Source organism: Pongo abelii, chromosome 14 (assembly GCF_028885655.2).
Source record: "Pongo abelii isolate AG06213 chromosome 14, NHGRI_mPonAbe1-v2.0_pri, whole genome shotgun sequence".
In the NCBI taxonomy this organism is placed as follows: Eukaryota; Metazoa; Chordata; class Mammalia; order Primates; family Hominidae; genus Pongo; species Pongo abelii.
In genome coordinates this window covers 41811745-41832813 of record NC_071999.2, presented here as the reverse complement: position 1 = coordinate 41832813, position 21069 = coordinate 41811745, and the positions used below count along the sequence as shown (strand labels likewise).

Here is a 21069-nt window from a genome sequence, read left to right as displayed (position 1 = left end):
GCCTACCCGTCTGGGAATGCAGCCCAGTAGATCTTAGCCTTATTTTACCCAGCGTCTACTCAAGACGGAGTCACTCGGTTCAAACTCCTTGGGCAGAGGGTCTGCATGTCCAGGTGGTATTTGGGTTGCTTCCTTTCCCAGTGGATTTCACTTCCCTGTCTCAAAATAGTCCTTTTGTTCTGCCTCTGAACACATGTAAGGCTTCTCATCTTAAAAAAAGCAAATCCTAAAAACTATTTTAACATAGGATGCAATGTCACACTCTTACAGTCATTAAACTTGATGTTGCAGAATGCTTAATATCCTGAGAAAATGTTCACAAGATATTATTAACTGTAAACAAGTTTTAAAACATCCTGTAGAGTATGATCCCAATTTTCTTCTTAAAAATGCACATAGCTGAGCATGGTGGCTCACACCTGTAATCCCAGCACTTTGGGAGATCAAGGGGGGTGGATTGCTTGAGCCTAGGAGTTCACGACCAGGTGGACAACATGGTGAGACCCTGTCACTACAAAAAATATAAAAAAGTTAGCTGAGTATGGTGGCGTGCATCTGTAGCCCCAACTAGTCAGGAGGCTGTCTCAAAAACACATGAAAAAGACTGAAAGATATATAATAGATGTTAGCTTTGATTATTTCTGGGCTGTGGATTTGTGGCTGATTTTTCTTTTCTGTCTGTATTTTCTAAATTTTCTATAGTGGGCTTTCTTGATCCTGTGAGGATGGGGTGGGCATGGTGTGTAAGGGTGCTCTGGAAGGCAGCAGCAGTGGTAAGGGAGACACCTCACAGTGCAGCCCAGGCAGAGTGGCTGCGTGTTTGAGTGGCAGTATGGGACATGCCGTGTAGTACAGTTGGACCCAAACAAGCTTGTTTATCGTTTTGTCCTGAGAAACTTGGTCATCAGGGGCAGTCTTGGAGGATCAACCTTGCTATCAGCCCAGAGGTGACTTTGTGTGAGTTAGGAAAAGGTGCCTCTTCCTCAAGAGAAATTACTGCCATCTGCTGGGAAAGGATTGTAATAATTACACAAAGCTCTGAAGACTAGGAGGCAAACCCTGGTTTGCAGTGGTTGTGCAGTGCACAACGGTAGGCACAGTCCTCTGGAGGACCTGCCTCCATCCTCTGACCTAGGCCCTGGTGTGGATCTGGAAATCTGTATTTTTATATTATTAGTATTTTTTTTTACCACCCATTAAAACTTTTTTATTGTGGGAAATTCCAAATAGGAAAACAGAGAGGGGAATATAATGAGTCTTCATCTTACTATCTCCAGCTTCAATAAAGATTCACATTCTGTGCCATTCTTTTTCATCTATCGCTGTACAGTATTTTTGCTAGACTATTTTAGAGCAAATCTCAGGCTTCATATCCTTTTTCCCATCTATTGGAGTTTGTATCTAACTATATAAGAAATAATACCATTATTACACTCAGAAATATATATATTTTCTTAAAGCTTCTAAAATAGCTGTGCAGAAGAAAAGGCAACAAAGGCAAGGGGAAGATTAATTACAAACTCGAGAGGAGGCGTTGCGCTTGTGCTGGGACGTTTAGGTTTTGTCCTAAGAGGAGTGGAGAGGCTTCAGCATCTTCTGTGCAGGACATTCTGCCTTTTATGGTGATCTTTTTGCCTCCCTCCCAGTAAGGAGGGTATCCCTGCACCTTCCTTCTACTTTGGGACACCGACTTCTTCCTCTGTTATTAGGTTCCAGAGATTGGCACACTCTCACCAGCCTGCCCAGCCTGCCCTCTTCCCAATCATTTCCTGATCATTCAAGACAACAGAAGAGGATTAAAAGGGGACACACTTTTGTAGTTTGACCCAGCAAACCCACATTAAACCCAAGGTTCTTCTGGTCCTCATTAACCACAACACAGGACTCCACACTCCCTGATCTCATAAAAAGTGGGTGGCAGTCACACACAAATGGAAAGTTCAGATAAAGAAAGACACAGCCCAAGCAGATACAGAGCCCAAGATGTGGGTGGAACTTGTTTGAGGGCTGCGTTGCCAGGGTTCTCTTTATGATCTCAGGCAGTACTTCTTTTGGGGCATTTATTCCTTATTGCTAGGACTTAGAACAGGCTGCAGGATTGTAACACTAGCTTTTCCTTCCACTTCTAATGCTACTTAGTTACAAGAATGAACATATTAATGGCATATTTGATTGCAACAATAATAGGTGTGATGTCTCTTTTAAGCATTTCATACAGAACTGTCAGAATGTAGGCTGCAGTAAAATCTGCACATGTTCATGCTTTTCCTGTACCATTTTAAAGGAATATCAGTGGCTAGGCGTGGTGGCTTATGCCTGTAATCTCAGCACTTTGGGAGGCCGAGGCAGGTGGATCACCTGAGGTCAGGAGTTCGAGACCAGCCTGCCCAACATGGCGAAACCCCATCTCTACTAAAAATACAAAAAATTAGCCAGGTGTGGTGGCAGGCGCCTGTAATCCCAGCTACTCGGGAGGCTGAGGCAGGAGAATCGCTTGAACCTGGGAGGCAGAGGTTGCAGTGAGCCGAGATCGCGCCACCGCACTCCAGCCTGGGTGACAAGAGGGTAACTCCATCTCAAAAAAAAAAAAAAAAAAAAGTGCAGGTCACCCGGACTCACCCTGGACCTGCTGAAGTAGTGATCTGTTTTAATAAGCCCTGCAAGTGGTCTTAGTGCAAGCTAAGGTTTAAGAACCACTGCTCTACTCTGGTGATCTTGAATCTGACACTAGCGTTTAAAGTTACTATTCTGGCCTACCAAATGGATGCAAATAACATTGTTGGCCTACTTGACTCCTCCTCAGATGCTGGTGTCTCTAGCCAGAATCTGGCCTCCCTTACCCTGAGGCTGGGTTCCACCCTTTCCTGGTGTTTCTGGGTGGGCTCCGCATGCTGGTCGCATTGGCTCTGCTCTTCTGTCTCTGGATGCTGGACGACTGCCTACCTGCCCAGGCTCTTCTCTGCATTGGTAGCTTTGCCAGAGTGGACTGTGGTTGCAGATGACCTGAACAGGATTGAAAACCAACCCCTAAAGATAGATAACAGACTCAGATAACAAAAAAATCGTATTTATCTTATGTAATAGGTTTTGAGAGGATTACATGTTTGAAGGTCATTCAATTCACATACGGACTAAATCCTTAGCAGCTCCACTCTGGCTCCTTCACCTGCTTTCCCTCTTGAAAAAACCTCTGCCCACCCCCACAAGGCAGGCCTTTTCCCTTTGGAGCCCACAGGGGTTGTTGTAGGAGGCAGTGTTTGCATTTTGCCCTGGCCTGGGGTTCTCTTTATGATCGTGAGGGTCCAGCCAAGTAACTCTCCCAGCCAGTTAGGACCATCCTTCTTCCCCCTGGCACCACCGCCTAGGCCCTGGGATTAGGGCCCAAGGCCATTCAGGAGAGTGGGTAACAGCGATGAGATAGAGGAGGGAGAGGAAGGCTGAGGGAAGCGGAGAAGGGGAGCCAGTCTCTGACTGAGGAAGAGGAGAGGCAGTGACAGGACAGTCGTGGACTGGGTATCCAGGGCTGTGCTTTAGCTGTGCGACCCTGGCTCAGTTTCTTCAGAGTGATGTGGTTGGGATACATACTACTCAAAATTGTTCTTTTCTAAAATTTTATTAAGGGAAAAGGAAACAATAAATATGGTGGGATGTAATCACATATAATGCAGAACTGCATCAAGTGCTACTTAGGACCTGACAAAGAAACTCCCAGCAGCTACGTCAGTAACGTTTCCTAGATTCAGAGTCATGCACACGGGGCCCTGAGCAGCCCTGGAAGCTGTGAGTTCTGTTCTTTAAAAGTTTCACAATTTCATTTTGAGGAGACCACAAATATATAAGTATATTCTGGATTGTTTCTACAAACACCTTGTAACTGCATAGTGATCGTATGTATAATCACATTGACTTCTAGTGCTGGAGACTTTTTTTCCCCATCAAAAGTGGGAGTAAAATTGTTCTGATATTTAATATTCACTAGACTAGAATTTCTTCATTTTTTTCTAACATCAGTCCCTTGCTATACATTTATATTAAATCTCAAACCCAGACATTTAGAGGGAAAGGATCAACTAAAATTTAATTTGGAATGGAAATTAGCATGAGCAGCAACATTCTCAGGATGCTTTTCTTTTCTTTTCTTTTTTTTTTTTTGAGATGGACTCTCACTCAGTCGCCCAGTCTGGAGTGCAGTATTGGTGTGATCTTGGCTCACTGCAGCCTCCACCTCCCAAGTAGCTGGGATTACAAGCGTGTGTCCCCATGTCCAGTCAATTTTTGTATTTTTTAGTAGAGACAGGGTTTCACCATGTTGGCCAAGCTAGACTTGAGCTCCTGATCTCAAGTGATTCACCTACCTTGACCTCCTAAAGTGCTGGGATTGCAGGCGTGAGCGCCCAGCCTCAAGATGCTCTTTTGAACTTTAATTCCAAGAATATTAGATAAAGTGATATAGGCTATATTTTGCTTATGAGTTTTTATATTACTGTATCTGAAAATGTAGTAGAAATTTCACTGTTCACAAATAAAAATAGACATTATTTATATGATTTATATTAGTGGATGACAAACTTAAATAGGTCTTTGAGGTATTTGTTAAGAGAAACAGATTTATAAGTATTGGTAAATTTTGGTAAATTTTTTAAGTGTCTTTTATTGTTTCCTCTGAGGTGGGTTTAATATGTGCACTTAAGTAACATTTTCATGATATTAACTGTGTCCAGTTTTAAATTTTTAAATTTGTGGGCTGGGTGCAGTGGCTCATGCCTGTAATCCCAGCACTTTGGGAGGCCGAGGCGGGTGGATTACTTGAGGTCGGGAGTTTGAGACCAGCCTGGCCAACATGGTGAAACCCCGTCTCTACTAAAAAACAAAAATTAGCCAGCTGTGGTGGCGGGCACCTGTAATCCCAGCTACTCGGGAGGCTGAGACAGGAGAATCACCTGAGCCCGGGAGGCAGAGGTTGCAGTGAGCCGAAATCGTGCCACTGCACTCCAGCCTAGGTGACAGAGCGAGACTCCATCTCAAAAAAAATAAAAAATAAAATTTGTGTATGTACATGAAGGAATATTTGATTTTTTTGTGTGATATATTCACTTCATTTCTAATATTATAAAACCTTATTTTTGGAACAAATAAACAGGAATGATGGGAGGAATAGTATATGAGACCTTACTGACTGGTTCTTGGGAGTGATTGTTAACATGGGTTGCAATCCACTTTTTTTTTATTTATTTTTTATTTTTTATTTTTTTGAGATGACATCTTGCTCTGTCACCCAGGCTGGAGTTCAGTGGTGCTACCTTGGCTCACTGCAACCTCTGCCTCCCAGGTTTAAGCAATTCTCCTGCCTGAGCCTCCCGAGTAGCTGGGATTACAGGTGCCCACCACCATGCCTGGTTAATTTGTGTATTTTTAGTAGAGAAGGGGTTTCACTGTGTTGGCCAGGCTAGTCTTGAACTCCCGACCTCAAATGATCTGCCCACGTCGGTCTTCCAAAGTGCTGGGATTACAGGCGTGAGCCACCGCACCCAGCTGTGATCCATTTTTAAATGGATTTGTGGAAAAAGCACAGATTATAATTAAACTAAGTGTCATTTAGGTCACACATCTCATTTATCTGATCAGTGATCTGACAATGAACCTGACGGGAGAGTCACATCTCCTAGGGTTTCAGGCATCAGTGGGAGAGGCACGCTATGAAAGGGCATGTGAAGGAAGGCTGTGTTTTTGTGTCTGCAGGTGTGCACTTGTACTACGTCGGAGGAGAGGTGTATGCCGAGTGCGTGAGTGACAGCAGCATCTTTGTGCAGAGCCGGAACTGCAACTATCAACACGGCTTCCACCCAGCTACCGTCTGCAAGATCCCCAGCGGCTGCAGCCTCAAGGTCTTCAACAACCAGCTCTTCGCTCAGCTCCTGGCCCAGTCAGTTCACCACGGCTTTGAAGTCGTGTATGAACTGACCAAGATGTGCACTATCCGGATGAGTTTTGTTAAGGTAAGGAGTGCTTGCTATCACATTATAAAATGTTCAGTGAAAAACAAAACAAAACAAAAAAGCACCCTGACTGATGTGGCAGTTCTGCGGTCAATTCAGATAGACAAAACCATTTTTTTTTTTTTTTGAGATGGAGTTTCACTCTGTCACACAGGCTGGAGTGCAGTGGCATGATTTTGGCTCACTGCAACCTCCGCCTCCCAGGTTCAAGCGATTTTCCTACCTCAGCCTCCCAAGTAGCTGGGACTACAGCCACGCACCACCACGCTTGGCTGATTTCTGTATTTTTAGTAGAGACGGTTTCACCATATTGGCCAGAGTGGTCTTGAACTCCTGACCTTGTGATCCGCCCGCCTTGGCCTCCCAAAGTGCTGGGATTACAGGCGTGAGCCACTGCGCCCAGCCCAAAACCAATTTTTTTGAATTCTGTTGTTTATAGGAGGAGTTCCTCTTTGAGTATAAACTGTCTTGTTTAGCAATTATATGAAAATTCTTATACATTACTTTTGAGGAAAAACAAGGTGGCTATCTGATTGTTTTTAATGCAGATGATAAAGTAACAATAGTAATTTTACAGGACTAGTGCAACAGAGATTTTTCCATGCTTCGAATTGCCAAGCACTATTATCACTCAGTGAATGTTGGTGAATTTATCTGAATTCAGTAAGATACTCTCCTTACTCTTAGAAAGCATACAGGCACATGGAGGAGATAATATTTATGAATAAGCTACAAAAATAGGCAGGGTTGGTTCTAATACAAGATAATAAATTAAGTAGTGTTATAAAGGTATAAACAATTTGGAATAGAAACATGAGGCGGGTGTGATTAATTCTGAGAGTAGTATATGTTCTGTTGATGAATATTTGTTGAATTTCTCATATTGAATCTTATTAAGGTTGCTATGAAGGCTGGAGAACCAAGCAAGTTTCTTAGTGGGAAGGAAAAACAACTGGGTTTGTGTATGGAAGCGAAAGCCTTCAGTTTCATCACCTGCTATTTTATCTGTTGCAAAGTACTCGCAAATCAGTCTAGTATTTCAAAATCTGGGCTTATCAAAGTATCGGGGTATGTGTGACAGTTTTCATACTGCCATGATTCCATCCAAGGAATCAGCATGGCTTGTTCCAGACATTTTTTTCAAAGTAAATTTTATTAGCACTCTAAAATTACCATGACAAATAATTTTTCTATACTCAAATTGTTTTTGTTATCATTTTAGTAATTATTTCAAAAGTAAGAACAATATAGTTTCCAATTTTAAAAAACAGCTGCTTGAAATTATTTCTTTCATAGTGACAAAGCAGTTTCGTTCAAATTTAGTGTTTTGAAAGCATGTGTTATAAAGTTCTATTCACAAATGACTTCGAAATCTTTTCAAATGCTCTGTTGCTTTAGTGTTTTGAAAGCATGTGTTATAAAGTTCTATTAACAAATAACTTCGAAATCTTTTCAAATGTTCTGTTGCTTTAGAAACGGCAGAGGGCATCATTTGAATCATACAGTTTTTTTTTTCCAGGTCTGTGTTTTTAAAATTAGGATGAAATGCCAATATCTCATAGGTAATTATTTCACTCTAATTAAATATAAGCTTATATAGAAATCTGATTTTCCTAATAACTAGATACATTTCTCAGATAGGCAGCATTTACATTCATAAAGCTACACAATTGACACGAAGACAAACTGTTCCTAATACTGCAGGAACTTTTTAAATACATACATAGTAAATATAACTATAGATCTTTTTTTAACATTTGAGATGAGCAGCTGTAGCTACCACTGGGCTGATGGATCAGATCTCTTTAAGGTTTCTTTCAGCTGATTTTTACTGATTCTAGGACTCAGTCAACAAATGTTTATTGAGCACCTGCCATGTGCAGGCCAGGCACCTGGGACATACCAATGTTTACTCACAGATCTCTGCCCTCAGGGAACCAATATTCTAGGAAGGAGAGATGGATAATAAACAACAGCCAAAACACAGAAGAAGGATGGAAAGAGAAAGTCTGGGGGCAGGGTGAAGGGAATTGGAGCACGGGGGCAGTGGAGTCATCTGCACATCAGGGTGGGCCTCACTGAAAAGGTGACAGGTCAGCAGAGACTGGAAGGAGACATGGAGCTAGGCCCAGGGACCCCTGGAGGAAGAGCAGAAGTGGAGGGAAGAGCAAGGCAATGGCATACACCTGGAAACTCTGAAGAGCAGGCAGGCCAGTGTGGCTGGGGCCTAATGAGCAGGGGAAGTGAGATGAGAGCAGCCACAGGGAACCATAGCAAGGCCTCCTGAACCTCTGCTAGGAGTTCAGCGGTGACTCTAAGGAGAGGTGGCGAGCTTTTGCAGGGATCAGAGCAGAGCATTTTCATGATCTAACTTCTATTCTTAAAGGATCTCCCTGCCTGCTGTGTGGAGGATAGATATTATACAGGCAAGGTTGCAAGTAGGGAAACCAGTTAGGAGGCTATAGTAATATTCAGGTGAGAGTCACCCCCACCTGGTGGGATCCAGTACAGCTGTGAGAAGTGGAAGGATTCTGAATTGTGAAGGCGGATCAGGTGTGGGAGAAAAAGAGGAAAATGAAGTTAGTTGCCTTCAATCAAGATGGAGAAGACGCAGGTGTGTTGAGATGTCTGTTGCATTCAAATGGAGTTGCTGAGTAGCAAGTTCGATGTAAGAGTCTGGATTCGGGGAGAGGTGTTTGGGCTTGAAAGACAAATTTGGGAATTGTCTGCAAAGGGACCATATTTAACTCCCTAAGTCTGGATGAGAACACCAAAGGTTTGAGTTTAAACTGAGAAGGGCCGGGCGTGGTGGCTCATGCTTGTAATCCCAGCACTTTGGGAGGCTAAGATGGGTGGATCGCTTGAGGTCAGGAGTTCAAGACTAGCCTGGCCAACATGGCAAAACCCCATCTCTACTAAAAATACAAAAATTAGCCAGGCGTGGTGGCACGTGCCTGTAATCTCAGCACTTGGGAGGCTGAGGCAGGAGAATCGCTTGAACCTCGGAGGCAGAGGTTGCAGTGAGCTGAGATCGCACCATTGCACTCCAGCCTGGGTGACAGAGCCAGACTCCTTCTCAAAAAAATTAAAATAAATAAATAAGAAAGGGGGCTCTAGGACTGAGCCCTGGGACACTTCAACATTTAAAGATGGGACAGAAGGGACAGAATCAGCAAAGAAAACTGAGAAAGACCAACCAGTGAGGTAGTAATAAGACCAAGAAGTGTGGTGCTTTGGAAGCCAAGAAAAGACAGTGCATTGATGAGAGGATGTGATGAACTAAATCAAATGCTGCCCACATAACACAAAGGCTGAGAGCTGATCATTCATTTTAACAATATGAAGGCCTTTTTCGATCTTGACAAGAAAAGTTTTGTTGGCGGCTGGGGTGAAATGATGATCAGAATGGATTTAAGAGAGAATGGAAGGAGACAAATTGAGACGGCTAGTATGGATGACTCTTCTGAGGGTTTTTGCCAGAAAGGGGATAAAAACATAGGGCAGTAGCTGGTGGGGGTGGAGAAGTATCTTGAAGATGGAAGACATTTCAGTGTGTTCATATGTTGACGGGAGTGATATAGTAGACGCAAAAGATTGCAGGAGAGAAGGGGAAGATTTGCTGGAATGATGTCTCTGGGAAGGCAGGTCTGAGAGTGCAGAAATGGGTGGACCAGCTTATTTGGAAACACAAATAATTAATCTGTGGTAAGAGGTAGAAAGGCCAAGTATGTGGATGCAGGTCTTGTGGAAACCCTTATTTCTGATGTATTCATTTTTCTCATTAAAATACAAAATAAATTAGTTGCAGGTATGGACAGGGAAAAAGGGGTTGGAGGTTTTAGTGGGGAGGAGCGATCACCTAGGAGGGGGACATGAGATAAGGGACTGGGGGGTGGGTTGTGACTGCTGGGGACATCACAGGTCCACTTGAGGTTCTCAGTCATGAAAGTAAAATGTGATCAGGCAGCATGGTTGTGTTGAAATCCAAGTTTTAAAAAACTCTACAGAGAATCACTGCTCCCAGTCACAGAACTGATGTACTTGGCTGTGATCTCCCTTCATTTTTAAATATCCTTTCATTGATATATAACATATAGAGAAAAATATGCAAATTTTTTTTTTAAATTTTTACTGTCTCTCCTTTGAATGGTGATAAAAGGGAAATTGCCAGGTGAACTAGAGAGAGAGAGAGAGAGAACAAGCAAGCTTTGATAATGAGCCCTGAAAAACCAAGAGCGCCTTCCAGTTCTGTCTTTACCACTTTCAGGTCCAGTCACTGGTCTGCAGTAACCATTTTGTGCAAGACGCTGTCCTGGGCATGAAGGGGTGAACAAAAGGTCAAGTTTCTTCCTTTGTCGAAGGAAAAATGATTTTTCAGTGCTTCCCGTGTGACTGGAGTGCCAGAACCTCTCTAGATCCGAGTATTCAGTTGTGAACCCTGAGGGAATGCACTGATTTGGATTCATCTGAAGGCATCTGGTTGGTGTGAGAGTTGACCTGTGTTTACAGGAAGGTAGAGGCCATGTTCTCTCCCTCTCAGGTCTCAGGAGCTACGCTGGGGTGTGGGCTCTGCGCCCCGCTGAGCTCTGCCTGGGGCTCTGGAGGCTGAGTGTAAGTGTGGCACCATCACTCAGCTCCTTTCTTGTTTTTCAGGGTTGGGGCGCTGAATATCATCGCCAGGATGTCACCAGCACCCCCTGCTGGATTGAGATTCATCTTCATGGGCCACTGCAGTGGCTGGACAAAGTTCTGACTCAGATGGGCTCTCCACATAACCCCATTTCTTCAGTGTCTTAACAGTCATGTCTTAAGCTGCATTTCCATAGGATAGAGGCTATTGCAGGGCTTGTATCATTTCAGATTTGCAACTGAAGTTTCTAAAAACATGTGTAAATACATAGAATGTATACTGTTCTTATTTTTTTTTAATCACCATTTGTTTTGTGCTTTCTAGTTAACCTGATGCCAGTACAGTGCAATTGGAAAAGCAGGCCTTTGGTGCCTGTGCTATAAGCAGCAGATTTTGTGGGAGGAAACAATTGAGAAGCAATATTGTCAACAGTATTTGAAGGGTGTTAGCAGAATAAAAGGCAGCTTTAGTCAGCCGTGTCATTATAAAGCATGTTGTGTGGCCTCACAGAAACATTGAAACTGTTTATACAGCAAAAGTCAGGTATTAGCAGCACTAGAGCAAATATCACTCAGATGAAACAAAGCAGTGAAACCCCTACAGTTTAAATGATGTCACTTTTAGTGCTATTGGCAAGAAAAATAAAAAAAACTTGTACAATGAATTAATGAGATAGGCCATAGAAACTTTATTTCTAAGGTTGACATACCTATAGCTGGGCTCCTGTGCGCATATTCAATGGTACATTTTAAACAAACTGTGATCGGAAAAGAAAAAAACTGTGAAGCCAAAAATCATGTTCCCTCAGTCTACCACTGTAAAAACAGAGTCTAATATGGGAAAATAAATATGAAAATAGCATGAAATGCTGTTTCCCAGATTACAAGATAAGACCAGAACTTGGTCCAACAGCCATCCAGGGAGACTCCTGCTTTCCACAGAGGAGACCAGGTTCCTGTCATGCTGGTTGTTCGTGTCAGGCAGTCCTGCAAACTTTGAGTCTGCGTGCTGTGCATGCCAGAATAGCTTGTGTTTCAGTCCTGTGTCAAGAAGCAGGTGAAACCAAAGGTTGGAGAAAAGCATCACACATCGACTTACACTTTCTCATTTCCCATGTTCCAGTCTCCTGGGAAGGGCACTCTTTTGCCACGTTTTCCTGCCTCTTGGCAAATATTAACTGTTTGCAGATTACTAAAGCAACAGTAAAGACTTTGAGAAAATCTAGACACATTATTGGATCAATGAGTTATTTAACCTAGTGTCTCTAGTGATTATCTAAAGTCTCATACCTGGAAATAAATTCACAAGGAAAGTGATAATAATTTCATAATCATCTGTAATTTCTGGGGAACAGTGGTACTAAATAATGAGACATCTTTTAAAAATATACACAATATTAAAAACCTGTTCTTGTTTTACTTTAGATGAGGGAGGAAAATCCCCCAAATTTCTAGGTACTTTCATATATATACTTGCCATGCACTAAACACTGCATTGCTTGGAAAAATATTTCACACCCTCTTTAAAAATGTACAATTTAAGATGGCAGTTATGCTTGTAACAGACAGCACTTCAGTAATCCAAGAAGTTTCTTCATTTATACATTTTATCTCAACTCTTTCTAGCATTAGTGCACATGGTAGTTTTTCTAATTAAATTGTATTCAAGGTAGAAATGATCATGTGAGAAAGATATATGATTGAGCTACTACTGTCACCTCTTATAATGACTAGTGTTATCTAATAGAAACTTTCATATATACACAATAGAAAAGAATTACTACATTTTACATTGAAAAATGTAATATATGGCCCATGTAGTGTATAGAAAAATCTGTAGTTTATTGGTTCATCAACTATGTATTGTGCACCTACCTATAGGTGTCAGGTACAATATTAGGTACTGTAGAATCAAATGTAAATAAGAGACAGTCCCAGCCCTCATGGAGCCGAGAATCTAATAGTGAATCTGTTTGTACAGACATCTTCATGTTTCAGAACTTCAAAACAAAATAATGCAATCTGTCTTTTGCTTGAAAGAATGTAATTGTTTTCTTATCTCTGTTTTGAAATTTTTATTTCCTTACTCTTCTGCACAGTCAGGTAATGGATTCCTTGTATAAATGCTACTTTTCTTCCATGTCTCAAAGTTGTTTTTCTTCCTCCCCTTTCTTACCTATTTTCCAATAATTCTCCATCTCCCCTTTTCATGGAAAAGGCATTAATATGGTGAATCTCGTATGGGAACCATTCCATGGGAGAACTTCAACACAGTTTTTGCTCCAGAGATCAAACATAGCTTTCGTGATCTCTTTACCAGCTATCTAACTTATCCTCTGGTAATCTTTTTTTTTTTGAGATGGAGTCTCGCTGTGTCACCAGGCCAGAGTGCAGTGGCGTGATCTTGGCTCACTGCAACCTCTGCCTCCCGGGTTCGAGTGATTCTCCTGCCTCAGCCTCCCAAGTAGTTGGGACTACAGGCTACCACGCCCAGCTAATTTTTATATTTTTAGTAGAGATGGGGTTTCACCATGGTAGCCAGAATGGTCTCTATCTCTTGACCTTGTGATCTGCCCGCCTCAGCCTCCCAAAGTGCTGGGATTACAGGCGTGAGCCACTGCACCCGGCTTCCTGTGGTAATCTTACACCTTTACAGAATTAATCTAAACTGGTGGCTCATAAATGACATTAAAAACAAAAAAAAATCTGGATGGAGTGGCTCATTCCTGTAGTCCCAGCACTTTGGGAGGCCAAGGCGGGAGGATCACCTGAGCCCAGGAGTTTGGGGCTGTAGTGAACTATGATCATACAACTTCATTCTAGCCTGGGTGACAAAGTGACACCCTGTCTCTAAACAAAAATCAAGAAACAAAAAATTTGTATTTCCCTGCAGCTTTGGGAAGCCAGAACACAATATTGCAGTGAATCTGAATTTTCTGTGGCAAATTATTAAATTGGCACATATGATCATCACCAGTCATGTCTCATCAAAAGTCTTTATTAAGATGCTTGTAAATTTTGAAGAATTTAGAATTAATGAGAAGTTAACCCTTTAGTCATTGTAACACAATCATATTTTAATCAGCTTTTTCTTTTGCTACCAAGAGTTTCAAAAAATAAATACAGTATTTGATTTCAGGCTTCTAAATGTGCTCATTTAGCATTCATTCCTTGATGTAGACAATAAAAAAAAAACTGAATAGCATTCTTTCCAGGATAACTAATAAAGTAGACATGCTAAGCCTATAAATACATCAGCACTGCAGCACACGTTTAAGGTTGCCACGGACAAGGATCACACAATAGAGAACACTGTAGTAACATTTTGGTCTGCTCACAAGACCCAGAACATTGATCAGTTTTTGTTGTTGGTTTATTATTTTTCTGTTAAAAAATTGTGAAAAGTTTGTTTTAGCTAGATGATATTTTAATAGCTGCGAGTGCTTTGGAACTATAAAGATGTCACTACTTAACACATATACCTTATGTTTTGTTTTGTTTTGTTTTACACTCAGTATAAATCAGGAAAAGTTAGCCAACCACCTAGCATTTAGAATCCTCTTTTTTATTGTCTTCTAAGGATATGGATGTTCCCATAACAGCAACAAAAACATTTCATAAATATCACTTGATTGATAGACTGTAAGCACCTGCTTAACTTTGAATGTGTCCCAAATATTTAGTGTATATATATATACATATATATATTCAACAAATAAAGCAAAATATAACATGCATTTCACATTTTGTCTTTCCCTGTTACGATTTTAATAGCAGAACTGTATGACAAGTTTAGGTGATCCTAGCATATGTTAAATTCAAATTAATGTAAAACAGATTAACAACAACAAAGAAACTTTCTATTTGAGTGAAGTCATACTTTCTATTATAATAACTTGGCTTCGGTTATCCATCAAATGCACACTTATACTGTTATCTGATTGTTTATAATAAAGAATACTGTACTTATATGTCTTTTGGCTCATTTTTCCTGTAAACCTCATAGACGATTCACTGTATGTGGGTCTGCAGCTCCTTAAGTCAATTAATTTTAAACCATTCTATTTTGAAAATGGGATGTTAAATTCCACATGCTATAGAGAAATTAGGTAGTGGTTTTGAATTAAACACCTTAGAATAACCGTCATGAAGTATAGATCTTGAAGATACTTCACAGTAACTTTAGAAAGGATATATGTAGAACCTTTTTCTGGATAGTAGCAAATATGTGATATTGCAGTATATAGGAAAGAATGAACACTTTTATTATTGTAAACATCTGTACATTGCTACATATTGCCTATTAGAAAGGTGCTAAAAGGCAACTGGTGAGGGAAAACTAAGATGAAATCCAAAGAAATATGAACACATCTAAAAATGTAAATTCTCAATTCCTTTCATCTAAATTTCCTTCTAATCTTAAAAAGGAAGGGGAAACTCTATACCTATAAAGCAGCTTTCTTATTTACTTGATCAGAGTTGTCAATTTTTTTAACAAAATGGAGCTCTGTATTCAAAAAAATTGTTTTGTGGAACTCCAAAATATAAATACATGAAAGATGTGCCTGTTTAGATCCTGGTGGGGACCATGAAGCCTCCAGTTTACACTGTAAGTTTCTGGAGAGCAGTGATTGTGTCTTAAAGTTTGTCTCTGCATCTCCCATGGTTCCTGACCCTGTGCTTGCATCTAATATTTGATATTGGCATTTCAAACACGAATACACATTCTTTAAACATATCATGGTATAGACATAAAATACTGTCTTTAAACGTCAGCCCGTCTTAGAGAAGAAGTATTTTCATCATCCTAGACTCCTTATATTTACTTGTCAGATAGTTCTTATGCATCAGCAGGCACTGTAGTTACAATGACAAAGTTCCTGCTTTTAAGGATCTTACCATTTTGTGGAGAAAGATGAACAAGTAAACCAATAATAAGCAGTGTGCTGTCAGCTGTGACAAGCTGCTGGGACCACCGAGTGACATCTACATCAGGCCCTGGGTGAGTACCAGGGAAGGCTTCTGGGCCGATCCAAGTTGCCATCCTTCACGTCAGTTCTCTTAGTAAATTATCCCAGGCATTCCTAAAGCAGGTTAGTGCCTGCTCTCTGTGTTCCCATAATACTTTAATGGTCAGTATCAGTTCCTGCACCCCACTGTTTACTTATCCATCTCTCTGCCAGGCTGGGATGTCTTTAAGGACGGGGATTCCATTTATTCATTTTCAGCATTTTCCAGCTATTGTTTGTTTAGAAAGGCTTTTGGGGATCACATTGTAAAGGCAGAAATGGTAGTTGTTTTTAACTCTTTCTTTGAAAATATCAGAAAGTATTTAGCTTCTCCTTTCAAAATAAAAAGCATTGCAAGCCTCCAACTGCATATCATATAACCATGCACAGCAGATAGGGATCAGAAAAGCATGCTTGTGATTCAGTTTGGAAATAGTTATCCAGCTGCATAGCAGTAGCAAGGAAAAGTAGTTTTAGCAATTAAACAGTTAAAATTGTTTTTATTCTAAGCATTTAATTTATTTTCACAATGTGAATTTGAGTATGACAAGCATAAAGAATTTTGATGTTATAACACCAAGTTAACAGACACTAATTCTGAAAGTTTACCTCTGCATGATCACTGATATTTCCATTATTTGCATGCGGCTGATAAAAATGTTAGGTATGGCCTCAGAATGACTCTTAATCTAAATGCCAATGTTAAATGGAGTAAGTATAAGGAAAATTATTTTCAGTATGGTTTTTAAGCCAAAGAGAATTCACACCTGCAACGTGTTCTTTGAAGAGAACGCTTGCAAGTGGCAGGCTAACTTCTCTCTAGTCTCATCATTTAGGTAGGAAAAATTACCAAACAGGCCAGGAGTGGTGTTTCACGCCTGTAATCCCAGCACTTTGGGAGGCTGAGGCGGGTGGATCACCTGAGGTCAGGAGTTTGAGACCAGCCTGGCCAACATGGTGAAACCCCGTCTCTACTAAAAATAAAAAAATTAGCTGGGCATAGTGGAAGGTGCCTGTAATCCCAGCTACTCAGGAGGCTGAGGCATGAGAATCGTTTGAACCCAGGAGGCAGAGGTTGTAGTGAGCCGAGATCGTGCCATTGCACTCCAACCTGGGTGACAGAGCGAGACTCCATCTCAAAAAAATAAAAAATTAAAAATAAATAAAAATCATCAAAATAATCCATTGATATTTAAGCATAATTTCAAATATTCTGAACATCATGCTGTAAAAGTGTTTTGTCTTTTTTGATGCCATAACAGTATATACTTTCTTATACATTCAGTCTTCAAGCTAAATATAATACCATTTTATAATTCATTTGTTAACACACTTGCTTTTCTTGACCCAATTATTTTAAAACAAATTAAATATAGCCCATCACTAAATGAATGTGGAAAGTGAAATTTGTCTTAGTAAATATTGAAGGGTATAGTGAAATGATTATAGTACAATGTTTAAAACATGTTGATATGCAATAAAATATTTTAAACGAAATAATTTCTTTCATACACCATGAAAAAATGTTAAATTGATTTTTTTCTAAGGGAGTTTGTGAGATTATAGATTACTGTGAAAGGGGTTTGCAAACAAAAGTTGGCAGAGTTCCTATTTGTTTCTCCTGGTTTGGCATAAAAAGGAAATACAAAGCTCAGTGCTGAAGGACAAGAGAGGGCTCTTCAACTTGCTGAAGGAGTGGAAAAGAACTAAAAGGAATGGAAAGAACTTTTGTGAAACAATGATCCATTGGCATTATACCATATAAATCATGATGGCTTGACATAAAGGAGAGAGGCAGAAATAGGCAGGAGCTTGGAGGTAAAGGGTTTTGCATACTAAACTGAGACATTTGAACCACAGGTTCTTAAATTTACAATGACAATTTAAAGCATTGCTACTAGTTACTTTAAAAAGCAAGTCTATGATAGACCCTCCTTGGGGCCCCCTGAATCATGATCCCCCCATCCTTGCTCCAGACATGCTACAGATTGCTTTGGAAAATCATGTTAGAAGACATCTCAGAATTTGGGAGTTTAAGGTTCCAAATTGTCCCACTGCTTTATCTCTATGAGTTTGGTTGAGGTTTAGAAAGCTTTGGGTAAGCAGCAGAGGGCACTCAATGTACAATAAATATTGTGTATTCTAACTTGAGGGAAATGGTTTTTTGATTCAGAGTATGCAATTGGCTGGGTGTGGTGGCTCATGCCTGTAATCTCAGCACTTTGCGAGGCTGAGGCGGGTGGATCACCTGAGGTCAGGAGTTCGAGACTAGTCTGGCCAAAATGGCAAAACCCCGTCTCTACTAAAAATACAAAAGTTAGCTGGGTGTGGTGGTGTCTGCCTGTAGTCCCAGCTACTTGGGAGGCTGAGGCACCAGAAGAGCTTGAAACCGGGAGGTGGAGGTTGCAGTGAGCCAAGATTGTGCCACTGCACTCTAGCCTGGGCAACAGAGTGAGACTCTGTCTCAAAATAAACAAGAAAACAAAGAGTATGCAATCATTTTTCTTACAAGTATTATACAATCTAGTTGGTCACTATTGTTTATACTAGCTAAATTTATCTTTTAAATAAGCAAAATACTAAGCAGTGCTTGTCTTAGAAACGTAATGAGATTCACCCCCTACCACTGGAAGACTTTTATTAATTTCCTGTTGCTGCTGTAAAAAAGTGCCACAAATTTTATGGCTTAGAACAGCCTAAATTTATTTTACAGTTCTTACCCTTACAGTTCTTGAGGCCAGAAGTTTGAAATCTGTCTCACTGGGATAATGACAATGTGGTGGCATGGCTAGTTCCTTCGGGAAGCTCTAGGGGGAATCGTTCTCTTGCTTTTCTTTTTTCTTTTCTTCTTTTTTTTTTTTTTTTTTTAGCTTCTGGAGGCTGCCTGCATTCCCTTGGCTGGCTCTGCTTTTCTTGAATCTCTCTAACCTGTTGCTTCCATCATCACATCTCTTGTTTTTCTGTAAGCAAGCATTCCTCTTGTAAGGACACCTGTGATTACATTTAGAGCCCATCCAGATAATTGAGGTTGATCTCTCCATCTCAGAATCCCCAACTTAAGCACCTCTGCAAAGTTCCTTTTGCCACATAAGACAACATCAACAAGTCCTGGAATTAGTACGTGGATATCTTGGGGGGGCATTATCCAGCCTATCACAAGACTCTACTACTGATACTAGAGGGAGGCAGAAGTGCTGGGTAGAGAAGGGTTGGGTCCCCAGGCGAGGGCTCCACGCTCGGGCCTGTGCCCACAGACCTAAGTGAGAACAGGGATTCCTGTTTTCGCACCCAAATGTTGCATTTCCCAAGACCACTCTGGCCTGCCATGCCCCCATCCCATGGCCCTATAAACCTGAGACCTTAGCAGGCACAGACACAAGTGGCTGGACATTGAGAGGAGCAGAGAAAGAGAGTGGCAGAGAGTGACAAAGCGGGAGTGGCAGGGCGGCATGGCAGAGAAGGGAAGAGACATTTGAAGTCTACCGAGAACAGCAGGACTCCAGGGGAAGATCACGTTCCCACTCCATCCCCCACTTCCGGTTCTGCATCCATCTCGCTGAGAGCCTCCACCACTCAATAAAATCTTGCACTCATCCTTCAAGCCCACGTGTCATCCGATTCTTCTTGTACACTGGGCAAGAACTTGGGATACAGAAAGCTGTCACACTGGCCACTGCCCTTGCAATAAGGCAGAGGGTCTATCGAGCTGATTAACATAATCCTTCTGCAGACGGCAAAGCTGAAAGAGCACACTGTAAGACACGCCCACTAGGGATTCGGGAGTCACAGACAGCCATCCCTAGATGCTGCCGTTGAGGTCAGAGCCCAGAAGCGCTCCCCACAGCCTCTGCACCTGCTTGTCTGCATGCTCCTCCTAGGGGTTTGAGCAACAGGGAAACCAAAAGAGTGAGCCATACCCCTGTCGCATGCCCTGCAAGGGGGATAAGGGAACTCTCGTTTCACTAGTTATCTTGCGCTCTAATCAGAACCATTATCAATGGAAGTTAATGGTTAAAAACCACTATCTATTGTTGTTATTAGGTTGTATCCATTTCCTTTAACATAGGGTCCCTCTTACAGCTGTCAGCTGTCCAATAAACCAAGAATTTGACTGACTTACTGTGTAACTATGGTAGGTTTCACTTCAGTGACCTCCAACGAGCCACACACATCCCAGTGTTGATGGCCACCCACATGACTTTGGGTTAGCGATGTGACCTAATTTGGCCAATGGCATGTTAGCAAGCATTATGCAAGCAGAGGTTTGAATGAGTACTTGCACAATGGGGCATGTCTTCTTGGAACAGTACTCTTGGGAGCAAGCCCCCATGCTAGACTACTGAATGAAGAGATGTCTGGGGGTCAGGTGCAGTGGCTCATGCCTGTAATCCTAGCACTTTGGGAGGTCAAGGCAGGTGGATCACCTGAGGTCAGGAGTTTGAGACCAGTCTGGCCAACATGGTGAAACCCAGTCTCTTAAAAATACAAAAAAAAAAAAAAAAAAAATTAACCAGGTGTGGTGGCACATGCCTCTAATCCTAGCTACTCAGGAGGCTGAGGTAAGAGAATTTCTTGAACCCAGGAGGCAGAGTTTGCAGTGAGCCAAGATCGCACTATTGTACTCCAGCCTGGGCGACAACAGCAAAACTCCGTCTCAAAAAAAAAAAAAAAAAAAGAGATGACTATGGACAGAGACTTTGGAGAAGGGGCCAGCAGAATCTCTAAAGGCCCAGATAGTAAATATTTTTGGCTTTGTGGGCCATGTGGCCTCTGTGATTGCCACAACCACTCAACGCTGCCACTGTAGTGCAAAAGCAGCTGTAAATAATACCTAAGTGAATAAGCGTGGTCGTGGTTATGTTCCAATAAAACTTTGTGGACACTGAAATTTGAATTTCATATAATTTTCACATATCACAAAATATTTTTGTTTTGAATTCAACTACTAAAAAATGTAAAAGCGGTTTAATTACTGAAAATGTAAAAATTACTGCTCATGGCAGTACAAAAACTGAGCATGGGTTGGATTTGCACAGGGGCCTTTGGTTTGAAGCCTCCAGCTCTGGAGGATGGGAGGTCATCTTGACTGTCCAGTCATAGCCACACTCCCGTCTGAATGCCGCCTCATGAGATACCCCAAGCAAGACTACCAGAAGAAACTCTCAGCTAAGCTCAGCCAACCCACAACATTGTGAGGAAAAAGAAAAAAAGAAAAGGTTGTTATTTGAGCCACTGTGCTTTGGGGCTTTTCAGTTACCTAACACACGGAAACAGTAGCCAAACCTGTAGTTTTGCCTATCATTCAGGTGTTTGGAATGTTGATAAAACTTTGCCTGCTGTTCATCAAGAGGTCTCAGGTAAGTAGCTTATCACAAAATACAGGCAGTACCTGCAGTTTATTATATGGTTGCTACTCTGGTTCTGATCAATATCTT

General features: G+C 41.3%; 1 protein-coding gene across 7 annotated transcripts in view; it reads left to right on the top strand.

The window, feature by feature from the left end:
- SMAD9 (SMAD family member 9) overlaps positions 1-14594 on the top strand; it is a 76251-nt gene extending 61657 nt beyond the window's left edge. For 5 of the 7 annotated variants that reach the window (XM_054528928.2, XM_063714796.1, XM_024231082.3 and 2 more), the window contains 2 exons: positions 5740-5996; positions 10650-14594. In XM_054528928.2, the coding sequence (XP_054384903.1) occupies positions 5740-5996; positions 10650-10793 (401 nt within the window). In that variant the 3' untranslated portion in view covers positions 10794-14594. Of the gene's footprint in view, positions 1-5739; positions 5997-10263 lie in introns of all 7 variants that reach the window. The other 2 variants (XM_063714795.1, XM_054528927.2) reach the window with 2 other exon arrangements.
- The last annotated feature ends 6475 nt before the right edge of the window (positions 14595-21069 follow it).